At 32.8% G+C, this 18219-nt stretch overlaps 1 protein-coding gene across 3 annotated transcripts in view; it reads right to left on the bottom strand.

The window, feature by feature from the left end:
• Window positions 1-13303: 13303 nt before the first annotated feature.
• LOC111614562 (zinc finger protein 780B-like) overlaps window positions 13304-18219 on the bottom strand; it is a 44559-nt gene continuing 39643 nt past the window's right edge. For all 3 annotated transcript variants that reach the window (XM_023355932.1, XM_023355933.1, XM_023355934.1), the window contains exon 7: window positions 13304-14447. In XM_023355932.1, coding sequence (XP_023211700.1) covers window positions 13441-14447 — 1007 coding nt within the window. In that variant the 3' untranslated portion in view covers window positions 13304-13440. The remainder of the gene's footprint in view (window positions 14448-18219) is intronic.

The following is an 18219-nucleotide window of genomic DNA, read 5'->3' as shown; positions in this document are numbered from 1 at the left end:
GCGCCATCTGTTCTTATATTATATTATTAAAATTTTAGTTATTATAAAACAACATAAAGCTTAACTTTCAAGGTAGGAATGGGTTAATTAACTCCCTCCATTCCCTGGACGATTAACTATCAAAATATAGTAAAATTAATCCTCTTCGTAAACAAACCTCCTGGCACACTTTCAGAAATTTTTGATATTTCAGAAAAATACCCGATTTTGTTTTGTATTTCTCCCTCGACGTTTCAACGTCCCTTGCGTCCAAAAATGTAAAAAAAAAAATTGGGGGGAGATCGTTTTACATTTGATTGCCATACTTTTCCTCGATTATATATAACAGCTGCCGAAGAAAAACTATAACAAGTAACTTTAAAAAGTCCGCTTATGAAATTACAGCATAGAAGAAGAATTATTATACAAGTCGACCCCCCTATAAAACTGTAGATAATTCCGTGTTATATGAATTCCATGTTGTACGAGTCACTTAGATTTTACAAATACGTGTGCTGGCTGTGAACGGCTCACGTATTTGTAAAATCTAAGTAACTCGTACAACATGGAATTCATATAAAACGAAATTATCAACAGTGTTATAGGGGGNTAAATAATAACATTTTAAACATAAATAACATTCTAATTACAGTATCAATATATGCTTTCTTTAAGAGATTATTTCTATAAACTATGCTCTAAAGTGAAGAATTGTGAAAAGTACATTCGTTATTTTTTTTCTCAATCTGTTAAATAACAATAAACACTGTTATAAACTGCAACCAGATTCATTTACATTATTATGATTTTTATATTTTAAGTGAATTTCTTTAGTTAAATGGAGTAGAGTTTATTTATGCGGTTATCGACTCAGAAATTCAAATCAATTGTATGTATTATTTCTTCGTAAGTAGCTTCTTGTGCATTTCCTATTTTCGTCCAAAACTTTGCTCAATTGCACCATAGAATTGAAGATGGAATAAAGAGCGCTCACCACCTGCAAGAAATAAGAAGAAATTACTTTTAAGAAAGTATTCATAATATTCCATACATACCCTTATGGGAAAGTTTCTCTTGATAAAGAAGAAATCGGCAACAGAGATTCCCATTGGCAATCCCTTGAACCTTTTCATAAAACCAATCACCTACCAAAAACGTTACACGTTATTACACTACAACACAATATGAATCGAAGTATATTTAAGCCCACCTTGAATTTGAATTCTGCTTGTACGTCAGTGGGGAATATTTTACCAACTGAACTGAAATCGTCGTGTATCTGAAATATTAAGAAAATTTACAAATAGTAAAGACATTTTTCGTGTCAATAATTCAGCACGCCAGTCTTTTAATCTATTTTCAAATTATTTACTTTCCTTTTTATTCGGAGATAAATCTATTAATTGATTCAGAAAAAAAAAAAAAGGAATTCCTGCTGAGTTTCTAATGTTGCCATTGTCCATCCTGTATTATATCCGATGAAAATCGTGTTGTTCCTTATGAATGATTGTAACATGTTTCGTTATGCACGCAATCTCCAGCAAATGGCGCTAAACTGTAAGTCTGTTTCTATGAAAAAATGTTTTTCGAAATTGTACTAAGCGCCTCTCAACTACCAGGGGCGCAAGATTTTCCTGCCCATAGTTGACCGCGTACGGTCATGTTTAACGGCACAAAAGGCTTGTGCTGTTCTACTGTTCTTTGTGTATTTGTTCGTTTATTAATTTAAACACAGTTTTCAGATAAAGTAATGTATCATCATACTTTCTTAACTTTTAACATTTTCTATTATATTTATGTGTAATTATATATATATATTTTAATTTATTTACATCAAATAATTTAAAACTTTCAACAACCAGTTGCTTAACATACACGGCCAAATTTGGTGGCGCCATCTGTTCTTATATTATATTATTAAAATTTTAGTTATTATAAAACAACATAAAGCTTAACTTTCAAGGTAGGAATGGGTTAATTAACTCCCTCCATTCCCTGGACGATTAACTATCAAAATATAGTAAAATTAATCCTCTTCGTAAACAAACCTCCTGGCACACTTTCAGAAATTTTTCATATTTCAGAAAAATACCCGAATTTGTTTTGTATTTCTCCCTCGACGTTTCAACGTCCCTTGCGTCCAAAAATGTAAAAAAAAAAATTTGGGGGGAGATCGTTTTACATTTGATTGCCATACTTTTCCTCGATTATATATAACAGCTGCCGAAGAAAAACTATAACAAGTAACTTTAAAAAGTCCGCTTATGAAATTACAGCATAGAAGAAGAATTATTATACAAGTCGACCCCCCTATAAAACTGTAGATAATTCCGTGTTATATGAATTCCATGTTGTACGAGTCACTTAGATTTTACAAATACGTGTGCTGGCTGTGAACGGCTCACGTATTTGTAAAATCTAAGTAACTCGTACAACATGGAATTCATATAAAACGATATTATACAAGTCGACCCCCCTATAAAACTGTAGATAATTCCGTGTTATATGAATTCCATGTTGTACGAGTCACTTAGATTTTACAAATACGTGTGCTGGCNTGATAATTCCGTGTTATATGAATTCCATGTTGTACGAGTCACTTAGATTTTACAAATAGATGTGCTGGCTGTGAACGGCTCACGTATTTGTAAAATCTAAGTAACTCGTACAACATAGAATTCATATAAAACGAAATTATCAACAGTGTTATAGGGGGTCGACTGTAATCTAAAAATTAAATAACTTTCTTTGTTACAAAGAAGAAGTCAAATAACACGCTTAACTAAGAGAAAAAAATATCAATTTATAATTAACTATACCTCAGACAGATACTTTCCCTCACAAATTAACAAGTTAAATTATTTTTTAAATAAAGCAATTATTAATGCTCACTAAATAACTTCGAAACTCGTCGGCTTTTCCGTTAAAATCACAGATTCATTAGCATTCGAGGAATTTGGCTTTGATTGAATAAAAAATCGAAAGCTGTGTGATCAATCTGTAATCATAACGGAAAATCCAGAAAGGTTCTTAGTAATTTATTGAAGATTAATTGATAATACAGATCAGAAGCTTATATTGATTAATTTAACGCTCACCTTTAACATTGCTTTTGATAGTAAGCAACATACAAGAATAAATCCAATGTCGAACAGCAGAGAAACGACTATAACAATTATTCGAATATTGAAATTCATCTGTCCAAAAATAGCTCCGTAAGTAAAGAAACAGGTAATATAAAGGAAATGAGTGTAAATTAAAGGAATCAGCCAGTAAAATCTTTCGTTGAACATTTGATAAACTTCCCATAATTCTGTGTGTTTTTCCATAATGTCCTGTAACCATTCTGTCAACATGCCCATTCGAATGTTTGTCTTGTTTAATTCTTCGGATAAATTCACAAATCTCTTTGACCAAACGAATATACATAAGCCAAAAACTAGCAGAAGAGATAAAAGTTGTCCTACTACATACAAATAGTACATTGCTACATTTACAGAACATGTAACTGCTTTGAAATCGTCTCCGTTCTGTTTCTTTATTTCCGAATAAATTGTTAAAGATGCCATTAAGGATACTACCAACGAAGTAAAAAAGGCCAGACTTAAATATGCAACTAAACTCATTTCTATACATTTTGCAATTTTGTATTCTTCTTCGTAATTATATTTCGAGTAATGCAAATTCAACTTTCTTCTTCTTAAGATGCTAAATTGTAGGGAAACATATATAGAAAAGAATAGAAGAATCACCGAAGCTAGGGTCGAATTCTCTTTATACATCTTCATCGCTCGAAAGCAATAATAATCTGGCATTATCACATATAATAAGAATTTCAGACTATTTAACCAAACATAAGCTTCAACTAAATTCGCATAAACTTTGAAATAATTTGTCGAAGAACGTCTCCTTTTCCTCTTGTTCTCTCCCTCTATGCATTGGCACGAATCGAGCAAATCTATTCCGTATACTTTTACAGTGAAGAAAATAGGACCAAATAAGTATAACGGGCAACGCTTCATGTTTTTCTTCGAAATCGTTTGTGAAATATGAAAACTCTGCTTGCTTTCTATTAACTTTTGGAAGTTTCTAATATTATTTCGATGTATGACTGTTTTCGTCTTTCTTATATTATTGTAAGAGCGACTGCATCACTTGATATGAGCCAGCTATAGTAGATTATACGTAATTAACGATTTATATAACAAGGAATGTACTGTACATTTGTGACGGTTGAAAAATCATTAAATTAATTAAACATCTTTTGTTTATTGAACTAATTGAAAAGCACATTTCGACTAAAATTGTTTACTCATATTCAGACAATTCTGTGTTAAGGTTGATTAGTAAACCGTGCTTAAGTAGTAAAATGCGTTTAGTAAGGTAAACATAACTACATTTTTAGAATATATTTATGAATGCGAATTTTCAGATAAAAAAAAGTGATATCTCCTTAATTTTAAAGCGATGTTATACTGTTATTCGGATATGGTTATTATTTTCTATTGTATTGAATTCATTATGAATAAATAAATAAAATAGCTTGACTCTTTTTTGCTGAGATTCATCACTCTCATGGCTCAAGCATCGAGTGCCAAATTTTCAGTCGTATCAATGATGCAAATGGCTTTAGTTACTTGAGTGGTACCCGCTGACTTTGTCTCCAATGTCAGAGGGTACCACTGAAAATTACCATTACCATTAAAAAGATTAAAATTACCATTAGAGCTGTAATTCGTTGGTGGAAGAGAATTACAGCTCTGTGTAACGTATTTTTCAAGAACACACTGTGTAGTGGCTCTGACAAATTTTCGATCTCGGTGTTCGGATTATGCAATTCTTCAGACAATCAGACAATACCATTCCTGTGTGTTGTATGTGACGAATCGCTGTATTCTAGAACGGGCCACCCTCTTTTTCGGGAGGTGGTCCGTTCGGATATGTCGGGCCCCGTCCCTCACCACCTGGCAGCTCCATTGTGAGCCTGGCCGAATCCACAATGGGCTTGCAAAAACAGGCCCTCTTAGTGCCCGCAGAGCGGAAAGAGTTTAAAAGGAAAAGTTCCATTCTTATTCTTGCAGGTGGTGGTTTTAGAATACCCATCTCGTCTTGGCGCGTGAAAAGTTTAAACCTTCTTTAGCATGAAGTCACATGTTTTACTCGTACATGTGACTTCATACGTATATGAAACGTCAATCACTGTTATCTGTATTTTATTTGCGAAGCATAATTAATGCTATTCGAAGGTTTTTAGACATTATGATTATAATTCAAGACGTTTCAAGTGTTCAAGCTACTCACATTATCATTTAGATCAATGATTCACAACTGGGAGTACATGTACCCCCAGGGGTACGGTCGTAAATCGAAGGGGTACATCTAACTTTCATTATAAAATGGCGCGTATGTTAATCAATTTGCTGTAAATTAGTAACACAAGAAACAAACAAGAAACAACTAAAACTTGCTTTAAAATATTCCAGTATGAACACCGATTTCCCTTTTAACAGTCCAAACAACTTGTTTGTCCACTTGATTTGCCTGTCTATTTGTACCGTTAGTGCCGAGTGAACCTGTAGTCTAGTAAAATTACGGTTTAACCGTGCATTAATTTTAGAATAGAAAAAAAATTTCAATTCTATAATTATTGCTCGATAACATTGGGGCTTTTCGTGTTTTTACTGTACTACTGGTATTAGAAATAACGAGGCCTGGATCGTACCCCCACCATGCAAGGTGTGTCACTGCATGCGCGCATTACTTGATATTTAGTTGGAGTTTTTTTATGATGCTCAGTTATAAGGGCTATATACATCTAATGCAGTAATTATAAAATTTACATACAAAAGTATAAGGGGTACTTGAGAAACAACTAATGGGCTAATGGGGTACATCAACAAAAAGGTTAAAAACCACTGATTTAGATAACATCATTTAAAATTTATAGTTTTCTTGAAAATATTCAAACTTCTTCTATGTCCAAAATTTTCGTTTAACTTTAATATAAGAATCTACTGTATTACTGAAAGCACTAAGCAAGTACAAAAGCATGTATTAATAAAAAAAAAATAAAAGAAGCTTTAATAAATTACACGCAATTTTCTATACAGTACTTAGAAAAGTGAACGTCGTGTTACCTACACGACGGTCCAGAAAGTAGGTCTATTCTGTTATATAAAGGGATATTTACTCCATTAACTTAGAAACTGCATTCGATATTAATAGTGTGTACTCTTCAGAAAAGCAGATTTGTCCTAAAATATTGACATTTACTGTCTGAGATATAATCATTAAAATGATATGAAGAATGTGATAGCGCTAAGTACTCGCATTACGAAAATAAAATAATGTTACTGTCGATTGTACGAACTCGGATTGAGCGAATTTCAAAAACATTGGACCAAATTCGTTAAAAAACCGTTGGGAAAGAAATTAATTACAGTGGAACCCCGGTTAACGAACGTCCTGGTTAACGACCAAATCGGTTAACGACCAAATCGGTTAACGAACTTTTATTTTGCAAAAATTTTGTCTCGGATAACGAACAAAATTCGGATAACGAACGTAACGGTATTTTGTGTCAAATTTTAGTTGGTGTTAGGCATGCACGAGTTAAGCATTGCTTTTACGAGTGTTTGTGCTATACAGTACTTCTTTTTTTCAGTTTTGTAATTTATATATTTAATCAATAATCCAAGAAAGAAAAAAGTCATAGTGGCAATAGAAAACGACAACACAATATAACCGACAATGCGCTATCGCATTTGAGAAAAATTTTGATTAAAAGAGTAAGACAATCAACTTTAGATCAATTTCTTGTTTCTTACGGAAAGAGTTCGTTTGTTATTTAAGTTATGGTAACGCAACACTTGGGCGATCTGCCTACGGGGAATGCTTTCTGGGAGGTGTTTTTAAGGGAAACTCGCCCATTTAGGCGTTACAGACGTGGAGNGTCGTATCGATGATGCAAATGGCTTTAGTTACTTGAGTGGTACCCGCTGACTTTGTCTCCAATGTCAGAGGGTACCACTGAAAATTACCATTACCATTAAAAAGATTAAAATTACCATTAGAGCTGTAATTCATTGGTGGAAGAGAATTACAGCTCTGTGTAACGTATTTTTCAAGAACACACTGTGTAGTGGCTCTGACAAATTTTCGATCTCGGTGTTCGGATTATGCAATTCTTCAGACAATCAGACAATACCATTCCTGTGTGTTGTATGTGACGAATCGCTGTATTCTAGAACGGGCCACCCTCTTTTTCGGGAGGTGGTCCGTTCGGATATGTCGGGCCCCGTCCCTCACCATCTGGCAGCTCCATTGTGAGCCTGGCCGAATCCACAATGGGCTTGCAAAAACAGGCCCTCTTAGTGCCCGCAGAGCGGAAAGAGTTTAAAAGGAAAAGTTCCATTCTTATTCTTGCAGGTGGTGGTTTTAGAATACCCATCTCGTCTTGGCGCGTGAAAAGTTTAAACCTTCTTTAGCATGAAGTCACATGTTTTACTCGTACATGTGACTTCATACGTATATGAAACGTCAATCACTGTTATCTGTATTTTATTTGTGAAGCATAATTAATGCTATTCGAAGGTTTTTAGACATTATGATTATAATTCAAGACGTTTCAAGTGTTCAAGCTACTCACATTATCATTTAAATCAGTGATTCACAACCGGGGGTACATGTACTCCTAGGGATACGAGCGTAAATCGAAGGGGTACATCTAACTTTTCTTATAGGCGCGTATGTTAATCAATTTTCTGTAAATTAGTAACACAAAAAACAAACAAAAAACAACAAAAACTTGCTTTAAAATATTCCAGTATGAATACCGATTTCCCTTTTAACAGTTCAAACAACTTGTTTATCCACTTAATTTGCCTGTCTATTTGTACCGTTAGTGCCGAGTGAACCTGTAGTCTAGTAAAATTACGTTTTAACCGAGCATTAATTTTAAAATAAAAATTTTTTTTCTATTCTATAATTATTGCTCGATAACATCGGGGCTTTTCGTGTTTTTACTGGACTACTGGTATTAGGAATAACGAGGCCTGGATCAAGTAATGCGCACATGCAATGTGTGTCACTGCATGCGCGCATTACTTGATATTTAGTTAGAGTTTTTTTTAATGAAGGGGTTAAGTTATAAGGGCTGTATACGTCTAACGCAGTAATTATAAAATTTACATACAAAAATATAAGGGGTACTTGAGAAACAACTAATGGGCTAATGGGATACATCAACAAAAAAGATTGAGAACCACTGATTTAGATAACAACACTTAAAATTTATAGTTATTTCTTGAAAACATTCAAACTTCTTCTATGTCCAAAATTTTTGTTTAACTTTAATATAAGAATCTACTGTATTACTGAAAGCACTAAGCAAGTACAAAAGCATGTATAAATAAAAAACATAAAAAAGATATAATAAATTACACGCAATTTTACATACTTAGAAAAGTAAACTTCGTGTTATCTACACGAGTCGAGAAAGTAGGTCTATTCTGTTATATAAAGGGATATTTACTCCATTAACTGAGAAAGTGCATTCTATATTAATAGTGTGTACTCTTTAGAAAAGCGTATTTGTCCTAAAATATTGACATTTACTGTCTGAGATATAATCATTAAAATGATACAAGGAATGTGATAGCGTTAAGTACTCGCATTATGAAAATAAAATAATGTTACTCTCGATTGTACGAACTCGGATTGAGCGAATTTCGGAAACTTTGGATCAAATTTGTTCGTTAAAAAATAACCGTTGTAGTAGAAATTATTATATGACTGTGCCACAAAAGTTGTTTATAAATTTGCTTCGACTCCACTGGTTACTGAAGCAAAGTAATATATTCAAAAAATCTGCTTTAATTTGCAAAAAATTATTTTGATACATCATTAAGAACTAAAGGCGTTACGTCGTTGTTGATGTTTATTACAATTTGCATCTTTTCAAATTTACTTTCTTTATAAATATTAAGTTTGTGGGAAGCAAAACCGATGTAATAAGGAACTGACGAAATTATTGTTATGTCTTTCACAGTCGAATAATTCACTAAGAAGGAACGATCAACGGAAAATAAGGTCGAATCCTTGAAGATTGCAATTCCTGAAGATTCAGAATGTTGATACCATAAAAAATCTCAATAATTTTATGTATTTTTGTATAAATACAAAAAAAAATTTACGTTATTTTTAAGTATTCTTTTATTTTTTTTTTAATTACAGTAGAGCGTCGTTTATCCGAAAGAATTCTAGTCGCCAAATTTAAATTTTCGCTAGTGCTGTGGTGCTGCAATCTTTCGCTATAACTTGGGCTACTCCAATATTTTTTTGTTGAAGTGTGTTTTAGCTGGCAGCACTGTCACTTTTGTGTGGTGTTTTTCTGAGGACTGTGCTGAATCGAACGTTTTTGATACTAGATCAACTTCTAAAGTATATATATTTTTTGTATTTTATATTTTTCAATATATTTATTTTGTTTGTACAAAATAAATAACTTTTAACGATACAATAGCCACGATTATTATTTTAAAAAGTTTACGTTAGGCTTAACATCGACGAAAATTCAACGCGAAGTGACACGCAACGGAGAAAAATTTCAACACGGGATAAAATATATTTTTTCGTGCATAATCGGTTATCCGAAAAATGTTATCCGAACAACCCGAGTCCCCAATTGATTCGGATAAACGACGCTCTACTGTATTAATCGTAATCAATAGTTTGTGGCGCTATCTATTATGAGGTTTTTGTTATAAAAAAACTATATTTTTTTAATTATAAAATAGCGAAAGACTTAATTTACACACCACGAAGTTGCGTGGAACAATACATAAATATCGTTCATTAGTTTCTTCTATATTCACAGAATAGGCCAAGTCATATTCTGCCGTTTGTTGATAATAGAATTTGGGGTTCCCTAGAAGATTAGAAAGTACGCCCCCCCCTTTTAGTTGTAAATGCTTTTTGTTAAAATTGAAAGTGTTCTCTATTATGTCTAATTTTCAAAAATTCCCAATATTTTTCTTATTAAAGTTGGTAGTTTTAAGAGTTGTTGACTCAATTCATCAAACTTGCATTAGAGTTCCTTTTGAAAACCCAACCAATCCTTCCCTGCACAGTTGTTTGATGACCAGCCTTCTGGTATCTTCTTTCAATTAAGTCTGTGCATACTCAAATGCAAACTTCATAGTAGCATTTCTACTCAAATCATAATTTATTTTACTGCAGGTCAGCCAAGTAATTGATGAAAAATTGTTTCCTTTGAACATAATCTATTTTGTACTAACTCCCTTTAGTTTATTTTGCCTGTCATTTGACAGGCAAAATAAACTAAAGGGAGTTAGTACAAAATAGATTATGTTCCAAGAAAACAATTTTTATACCTGTGCAATGTAATCCTGACATATTTAATTGCAGTTTTTCTTTACAGAAAGAGATACTTCCATTTCTTCTAATGAATTTATTGGAATTTGCTTACCAAATCCACATCTTCAGTTAGTACCCTCGGTTTATAACAAATGGCACTGTCCTAAAAGATTTTTTAAATAATTAAGAGTAGAAGCGTTGAGGTCCTTCACAAAAGTGAAAACAGGTGATTGCTGGCCAACTCTTTCCACTTTTGCTCAGGGAGTTGTTCTCATTCATTAAACTGAAATTCATTTATCAAGTATTTTTTCCCAGGTGATTCATATGTGATTTGTGTGAAGACCATTTTCAAGTGTGTGTGCAACAAAGTAACCTTACTCATCTATAATGTAAATCCTCGCACTTTAATATCTGTTGCGCATTGTGATTTTACTTCGGTGTGGTCATTTGGCCAACAGATTTTATTTTTATAAATTATATGATAAATAATTTTATTTATTACACACAAAAACATCAACAGCAAAAATTTTTATTTTGTTTTTCCATTTTTAAAAAGGATACAAATTATTATTATTAATTTGTAAAATTATATTTTGATAAAAATAATTTCTAGTGCATATTTTAGTTCGATTAAATCTTATATATCTAACCAGTCACAGTACAATATATTGCTTCTATGTACAGAGCATTCATTCCAATCTGGATTTTATTTTTAAATGTATTTTGCAAATGCTCTAAATGAACATGTAGTGTGAAAATCAAATAGTGGATTTGAATTTCCTGACAAATTTCCAGGACACAGGCTTACAGCCAACCTCAATTTTGTATATTGTGGCTAATTTACAAACAGTATTCATCAATTTTGGCCACAAATGATGCACAGTGGATGGTTTAATAAGCTCTCACTGGAATGTCTGGCAACCTAACAATACAACAAAAGCAAGTGGTGCTATATTGGCATTTGCAAATTTATTTTCTCAAAAATTTGGATCAATAGACAGACAGGTAAAAAACATGGTGTTAATAATATAATTATGGAGGCAGATATATTGCTCTGTCAGTGCTAGTATCTGCAGCATGACAGATACGGTCTGCTTCGATACTGCATCAACGAGGTTGTCGGCAAATATCAGAATGCATTTTAGTATATTGTGATTCGCCAATGTGTTTGAATGCATACCAATGTGTTTGAATGGAACATACCCAGTATTGTATCCTTGCAACAAATTGCAAACATCCAAATTTGAACCCAAATCCCACCACGGATATCCACGCGTGTACATGAATAATAGAAATCAAATATATCATTAGTCATTTGATGTCAAGTATCATAAATCACTAACCTCCAGATGATATTTAATTTCAGAGGATGTAAGCCAAATAAGACCTCGTCTGTCTCCTAATATATCAGAACTCTTCCAAACTTGTGTCCAAATTTTCACAGACGTTCCAACAAGAGATTTGATCTCTCTATCTTTAATATTGATAATAGTATTTGGACTAAACCAATAACACATTAAGTCCTAAATGCAAATAAATAGTGATGAAAGGGAGATTTGATAATATAATACTATACAATTTGTAACATGTCACTATCAAACTTAATAACTAAAGTCTTTTAGCCAGGACATAAGTATAAATCTTGCAAAAAGTTTACATATATAATTTTTTCAAAGTTTAATAACTAATGGATAAATCTTAAAGTCAATTACGCTTACAACTTTCCAAAAGCAGCAGCAGCAGCAGCAATAGCAGCTATGAAAACAATCCCACAAAACAAGGCTCGCCCGATTGGTAACAAAAATTTTGACGTGTTGAATATCTATCGCTGCTAAGACCCAATAGCCAATAACATATATTGTACCAAATAATATGTATCTGACATGAGAACAATAGAATCTATTCCGTGCTAGAAAGTGTGACAGTGCATCTAATTGGTTCCTTTCAATAGATACAGAAGATACCACTTTCAATACAATAAAGTTATACATCCCTGTCATTGAACATTTCCTACACAACTGCCCCTGGAAACTTACAAGTAGAATCAAGACTTTATACATGAAATGCATAGCATAGAATTATAAATCAAGGCCTTAGATTTTTATGTTTTTACTAACTGTTACCCGCGGCTTCGCACACCCGGATTTTGCAAGCAAATCCCATTTATATTCAGTATTTCAATAACCATAGTAATTGTTATATAACACCTACCACTGAGAATGGTGAGAATTGCCAAGAATAAAACAAACTATTATCAATTTGATCAATTTTCTGGAACGTTTACAATTGTTCTATAGGCGAACCAATATGCAATAACAAATTCGAATTTAAAACCGTTCGAACATTTGGTTAAAAAATCGAAATATAAAAAAATATTTATAACAATGTCTGAAATGTTATCAATTTAATATACCTATGTACTCAATGAAGACTAAACATAGTTAAAAACAAAATAGTGCATCTAAAATAGTACAGTAGAAGCCGTTCTTCAGGTTAAGCTTTAATCCTTTCCCTCTCCTCCCTTTGGAGAATTTCGAAAAACCCCTTCTTGGTATGCGTTTTATGACGCACCCTGTGTACAAAAATTCAACTCTAGGTTCAGCAGTTTGTTCTGGGCGATGATGAATCAATCAGTCAGTCAGGACAAGTAATTTTATATATTTAGATATAACAACGCTTAACAATAGTCAGTTATATACCGGTCCAAAGGCTGCCTTCGAGAACACAATAATGTAAGTAAAACCATTTCTGTAGTTGACTTTTTTATATAATCCAAAAAATTTTGTTTCTCGAGAAATTAACTGATGCAACAACCTGTTAAAATCGGACAAGCAAATAAGGGTTAAATTTAGAAGTCAAAAGTACTGCTGTTTAAATCTCATTTGTTATTTAAGCTTATTGAAAAAAGTACAGTGCGTATTAACAATTTTGATCATGAAGATGTTCGTATATACCATGTATAAAATTTAAAAATGCATATATACAAAATTATATATTTGTAATCCTAATGATTGTTTATTATACCAACCACTTGGAAAAGAACTTCATACCCTCACTATAAAAAAATGTTATGTAAGATTGCACTTATTGCTGACGTAAAATCACGATGAGGGGTCTTTTATTGGAGTGCTGTTTCTCGTGTGTTGCAAATTCCGAACAGGTCTCGAACCGTTCCCCACAAATTTTACACCGAAAGGGTCTCGCTTCGGCGTGCTGCTTTTGATGCTTGAGTAAGTCCATCCACCTTTTGAAACTTTTCTTGCATAAATTGCACACAAAAGGCATCTCATGAAATTTTTCATGATATATCAATTGTTGTCTAACTCTAAAATTCTTTTTATAGATTTCACATTGGTAAGTTTTTAGTTTATAGTGCCGCTCTTGGTGCCTTATTAGATATTTTTTCATGTTAAAAATCCTGGGACAGTGTCTACATTTATATATTCTTCTTATATAATGGCTTCTTTTATGAATATTGAGATAACACTTTTTCCTGAAATTCTTTCTGCAGATTTCACATTTAAAGTATTTCTCTACTACACAGGACTCTTGACAAAATAACTTTGATTCCTCTTTGCAGCTCTCGTCTGAAACGTCACAAGATGGCCTTTCTTCATATTCACATTTCTCGTATTTCAATAGACTTGATTTGGGAATATCAGAGCAATATTTATGGTCATTTTGCACGTCTAATATGCATTTAAATTGCTTTACGTAATGTTTACAGTCTTTACCATCATCTTCCAAGTGTCTCATTTTATGCTGTTTAAGGTAACACTTAAAGAAGAACTTTTCTTTACATATATTACAGTTGAAAGGCCGATTTCCTCTGTGCAAGTAAACGTGAATTTTACAAACTAAATAATAGGAGAAAACTTTCTTACATATCTTGCATTTGTATTTCTTTTTAGGGTGCATTATTAAACATTTTTCTTTCATTCGCATTTTGCAGATGGTCGATCGATGCCTCTTTAACATAGGCGAACATTTACGTGTCTTTACTTTAATCTTCATATTGTTAAGATCTTTCTCCGTTTGATGATTTTCGTATAAGTTACGATGAATATCCTTTCTTCTATGACTTTTAAACCCTGAAATAAAGACAAATAAATTACTTTCTTAAATACATAATAAATTACATCTTAAAAACGATTAGTGTATGTTTGTAGGTCATAGTGTCATGAGCAGAAATAAAAACCTTCACATAACCCTGTGTACCCTGTACCTAGGGGAGCCCTTTGCTGCTAAAATCGGCAGACAATTCTCCCTGTTATGTATGACAAATCCCACCTCAATACATTTTTTGAATATAGATGACCCCTGGATCCTTTTAAACAAGAAAAAATAATTTGCATAATTGAAATTCTCAAAAAGTTTTATATGCAAGTACATGTAAATGTATAGAATCTTGCAGTAGAATTGGATTGATGAATTACAGCAATACAAGGATGCTCTATCATGGGTGTGTCTCCTATGGGAAAACTAATTCCTAATTAAATTGTTTGATACCTACAGAAAACCCAAAAAACTCCACCCAGCCAGCCTGTCAGTCAAGCAGAAATCCTGTGTTAAGTGATTTTACTAACTTGGCCACTGGTAGGCTTCACTGATACTGAGTGCCAACATCTTTAACACTTCACCCATTTGCTCATTATATTCTGCTTCATGTACTATGTAAAGTTCATCTAATTGGTAACAGTAGCACTGGGTGGATAGGCATTACTCTTCTTCCACCCCTGCTTCTGATATGATGTTATTGTTCCAATTTTAACCTTTGTGGTACCAAATACTCCCATATTTAACTTTATAACAACCCTAAGTGACTGTGCTCCCTACTATAAACTAAAAATTAAACATGTACAGTATGTTTTAATTACTCTTTAATCATACACACAGAGATCATTCTGCAGGCAAGTAAGCACTGTTTCAATTGAAGGACAGTTAAGACCTTACACTTCTCTGATTAGAGGAGTTTAACTTAATGAATACAAAATGATTACATAGCTAAACAGTTTTATCATTGCTTTATACATGAATGCACATTTTCCTTTGTTTCTGATACCTTTTCCTACATTTATTTTAGCATTAATCTTTTAAAATTTATTAGCAAAGCTACGAAAAGTTTTGTAGTTTTTGTCCATCTACACCAAAGTAAGCAAAGCACAATTTTCTATAAGCACGAACAAATTTTTCTATACAAACACAAACCCATTTCACTGGACTTGAGAGTGCTCATTTTTAATGGAAAGAGGAGGCAAGTCTCAGCATGGGAGAATATACAGATGTCACCTGTCCAGATATATACCTAAAGGGAAACATCTGAATCGTGTCAAAGTAGCCTTTTTGGAGTTTACTAACTTAAATTAAGTATCACTTCCAGGCAATCAAGCCCATCATCAAGCAAAAATGGCAAACTAGCTTTACTGCAAAGCTATATCCTTGCTGTTGAAAAGTTCATACCCAGAAATGCTTTCTTACATAGGCAATGTAGGCATGTGCCTACAGCCATGAATTTTTACAGGTGACATTACACATTAAATATCAATAAAATATTTTAAAAAATTATATTATCTACAACAATAATGATTTAACTAATATGTAACAGTAAAACTATTGGTGCAACACATCAGTTTTACTGCCTAAGGGCATCAAAATACTAAAAATACCTCTGTTTATACCTTAGCTATTTTGACTTGTTTTGTTTCTCTATTTATTTTGGATATTGTTTATCACATAAAAATTTATTTATAAATTTTATTGGGTACATTCCAGAATGCATCAGTCTCAGCGACAACTGACGCGGGGTTAAATGCACAGTGAACAGTTTAATAAGCTTTTACTGGAAGGTCTGGCAACCTAATATGATGACAGATGATGGTTCTATATACATTCACTGTAGATATGATGGTTCTATACTAGCATTTGCAGACTTATTTTGTCAAAAATAATTTTGAATTAATACAGGCAAGTAACAAAAATGATGTTAATAATATAACAGTGGAGGTGACCGTGTTGCTTCATCACAGCTCACTGTATCTGTGCCCCAATAAGTGCAATGTGCATCAGTCGCAGTACCGACAAATTTGTCAGTGACTATCAGAAGACATTTTAGTATGCTGGTGCAGTTTGATGCATACTGGAATGTATCCATCGTTTCAGTTAAAGTTGTTGGCATTAAGTATTAATTAGCAAAGTAATAATTCCATATTAACCGAAAATAAATCAATTGCATTCTCTTATTTTAATTTAGATATCAAATACCTTCATAACTAGCTTTGTTATCGGACGACAAATTTGAAACTGGATCTTTGATGCTCTTTGCCAAATTACTTTGATTTTCATCGGGTGAATTCTTACAGACACAACTTTGATCATCAGAATTCTTCACCTCTGTTGACATGCTCGTTTCGTCATTTTTATTCTGAAATTAAAAAAAAATTGAACAATTAATATTTACTCCTAGCCAAATTTAGCAAATTATTATTATATATTTAATAATAATTTAAATCATTTCAATTTATATTTTCGTTTCTTGTCAACAGATGTTTTAGTAGTGCAAGATTCCTTTTCTATAATGTAATGTTTATACGACAATTGTTGACGGGTCGATTAATTGTAACCAGGAATCAGGAAAATCAGGCATTTTCCAAGGATCGTAATCAAGCAAATCTCATCACAATTCCCAATTCTTCTACACTTTACAAGAAAATTAATTATTTGCTTCAATTGAAGATTAAAATTATTTTAAATTACAACGTTAACAACTAAGTATTAATTTATTGGAAACTTTTGTGTCGACAAAGCAGAGGGTGAGCTACACCCCATACACGAGGTGATGTCCGACAGTTTTTTCTTTCGTGTAGTCAGAGCAACGAGAGATTTGCTCTCGGTCTGTACTAATTGTTCCCATTTTAGTTTGTCGCAATTACACCATAGTATTACACTTTATAAGACCAGTATAACATTTATATGACAGAAAATATTGTAAGATAGACAAATAGTATGTTAAACTCCATGCCAAATGTAAAACAGTCAAACCCAGTTACTTTGAAGTTCAAAAGAATGTAAACTTATTCAAATTATCCAAAATTTGAACTAAAAATGTTATTGATATTTATTAAGTAATACAGATAAAATGTAATTACTTTGGGAGTCAACTTTTCTTAAGCTTAATTTGCACTGAGAGCAAATCACTGGCAAAAGTGAAAAAACAGTGAATAACATGTCATACATTATGTCGTTTCTAACAAATTTTTACCATTGCTCAGCATTGTTCAGAACTGTCAAACTTTTGTGGCCATCAGCCATAATATTATATTCATATAATTATTACTTTAAGTTAGGCTTAATATTTTTTTTTGTCCTATTGTTCTAATTTTTCTATGATTTTCCTCTCTAATCCTTTTTCCCTTGGGTGGGATTACCGATGTTAAGAAATGGCAAAGAAAACAAAGGAGAAACGAGACTCAAGGGAAGCCAGGAGAACCAGGAAGAAGCAAGTTTGGGCTCAGATTCCGGCAAGTGAGGACAGAAAAGGGTAGAGCTACGTTTTTTTATGCAGCAAAAATGTAGCATAAATGATGTCATGAGCAGCAACCGCTGCATGTCGCTGCAGGGCATTTTACAAACGCTTATCGCTGAAGCAAAATGGACGCTGTCCCTTGTTCACTGATTTCAGTTTTAGAAAGCAACATATTATTTAAAGAATTACAAGAGAATAAAAAAAGGAGGTATGAAAATTTAATGGTTGGCATCGCTGTTTCCAATGAACGTAAAAAATCTAAGCGACAGAAGATACGAAATTACGTTGAAGAGGTCGTACCTTCATATTCTATGGATGACTTCAAATCTCATTTTAGACTC

Source organism: Centruroides sculpturatus, unplaced genomic scaffold (genome assembly GCF_000671375.1).
Source record: "Centruroides sculpturatus isolate CEXI.00-Female unplaced genomic scaffold, Cexi_2.0 scaffold1683, whole genome shotgun sequence".
Classification (NCBI taxonomy): Eukaryota; Metazoa; Arthropoda; class Arachnida; order Scorpiones; family Buthidae; genus Centruroides; species Centruroides sculpturatus.
This window is presented reverse-complemented; position numbering and strand designations above follow the sequence as displayed.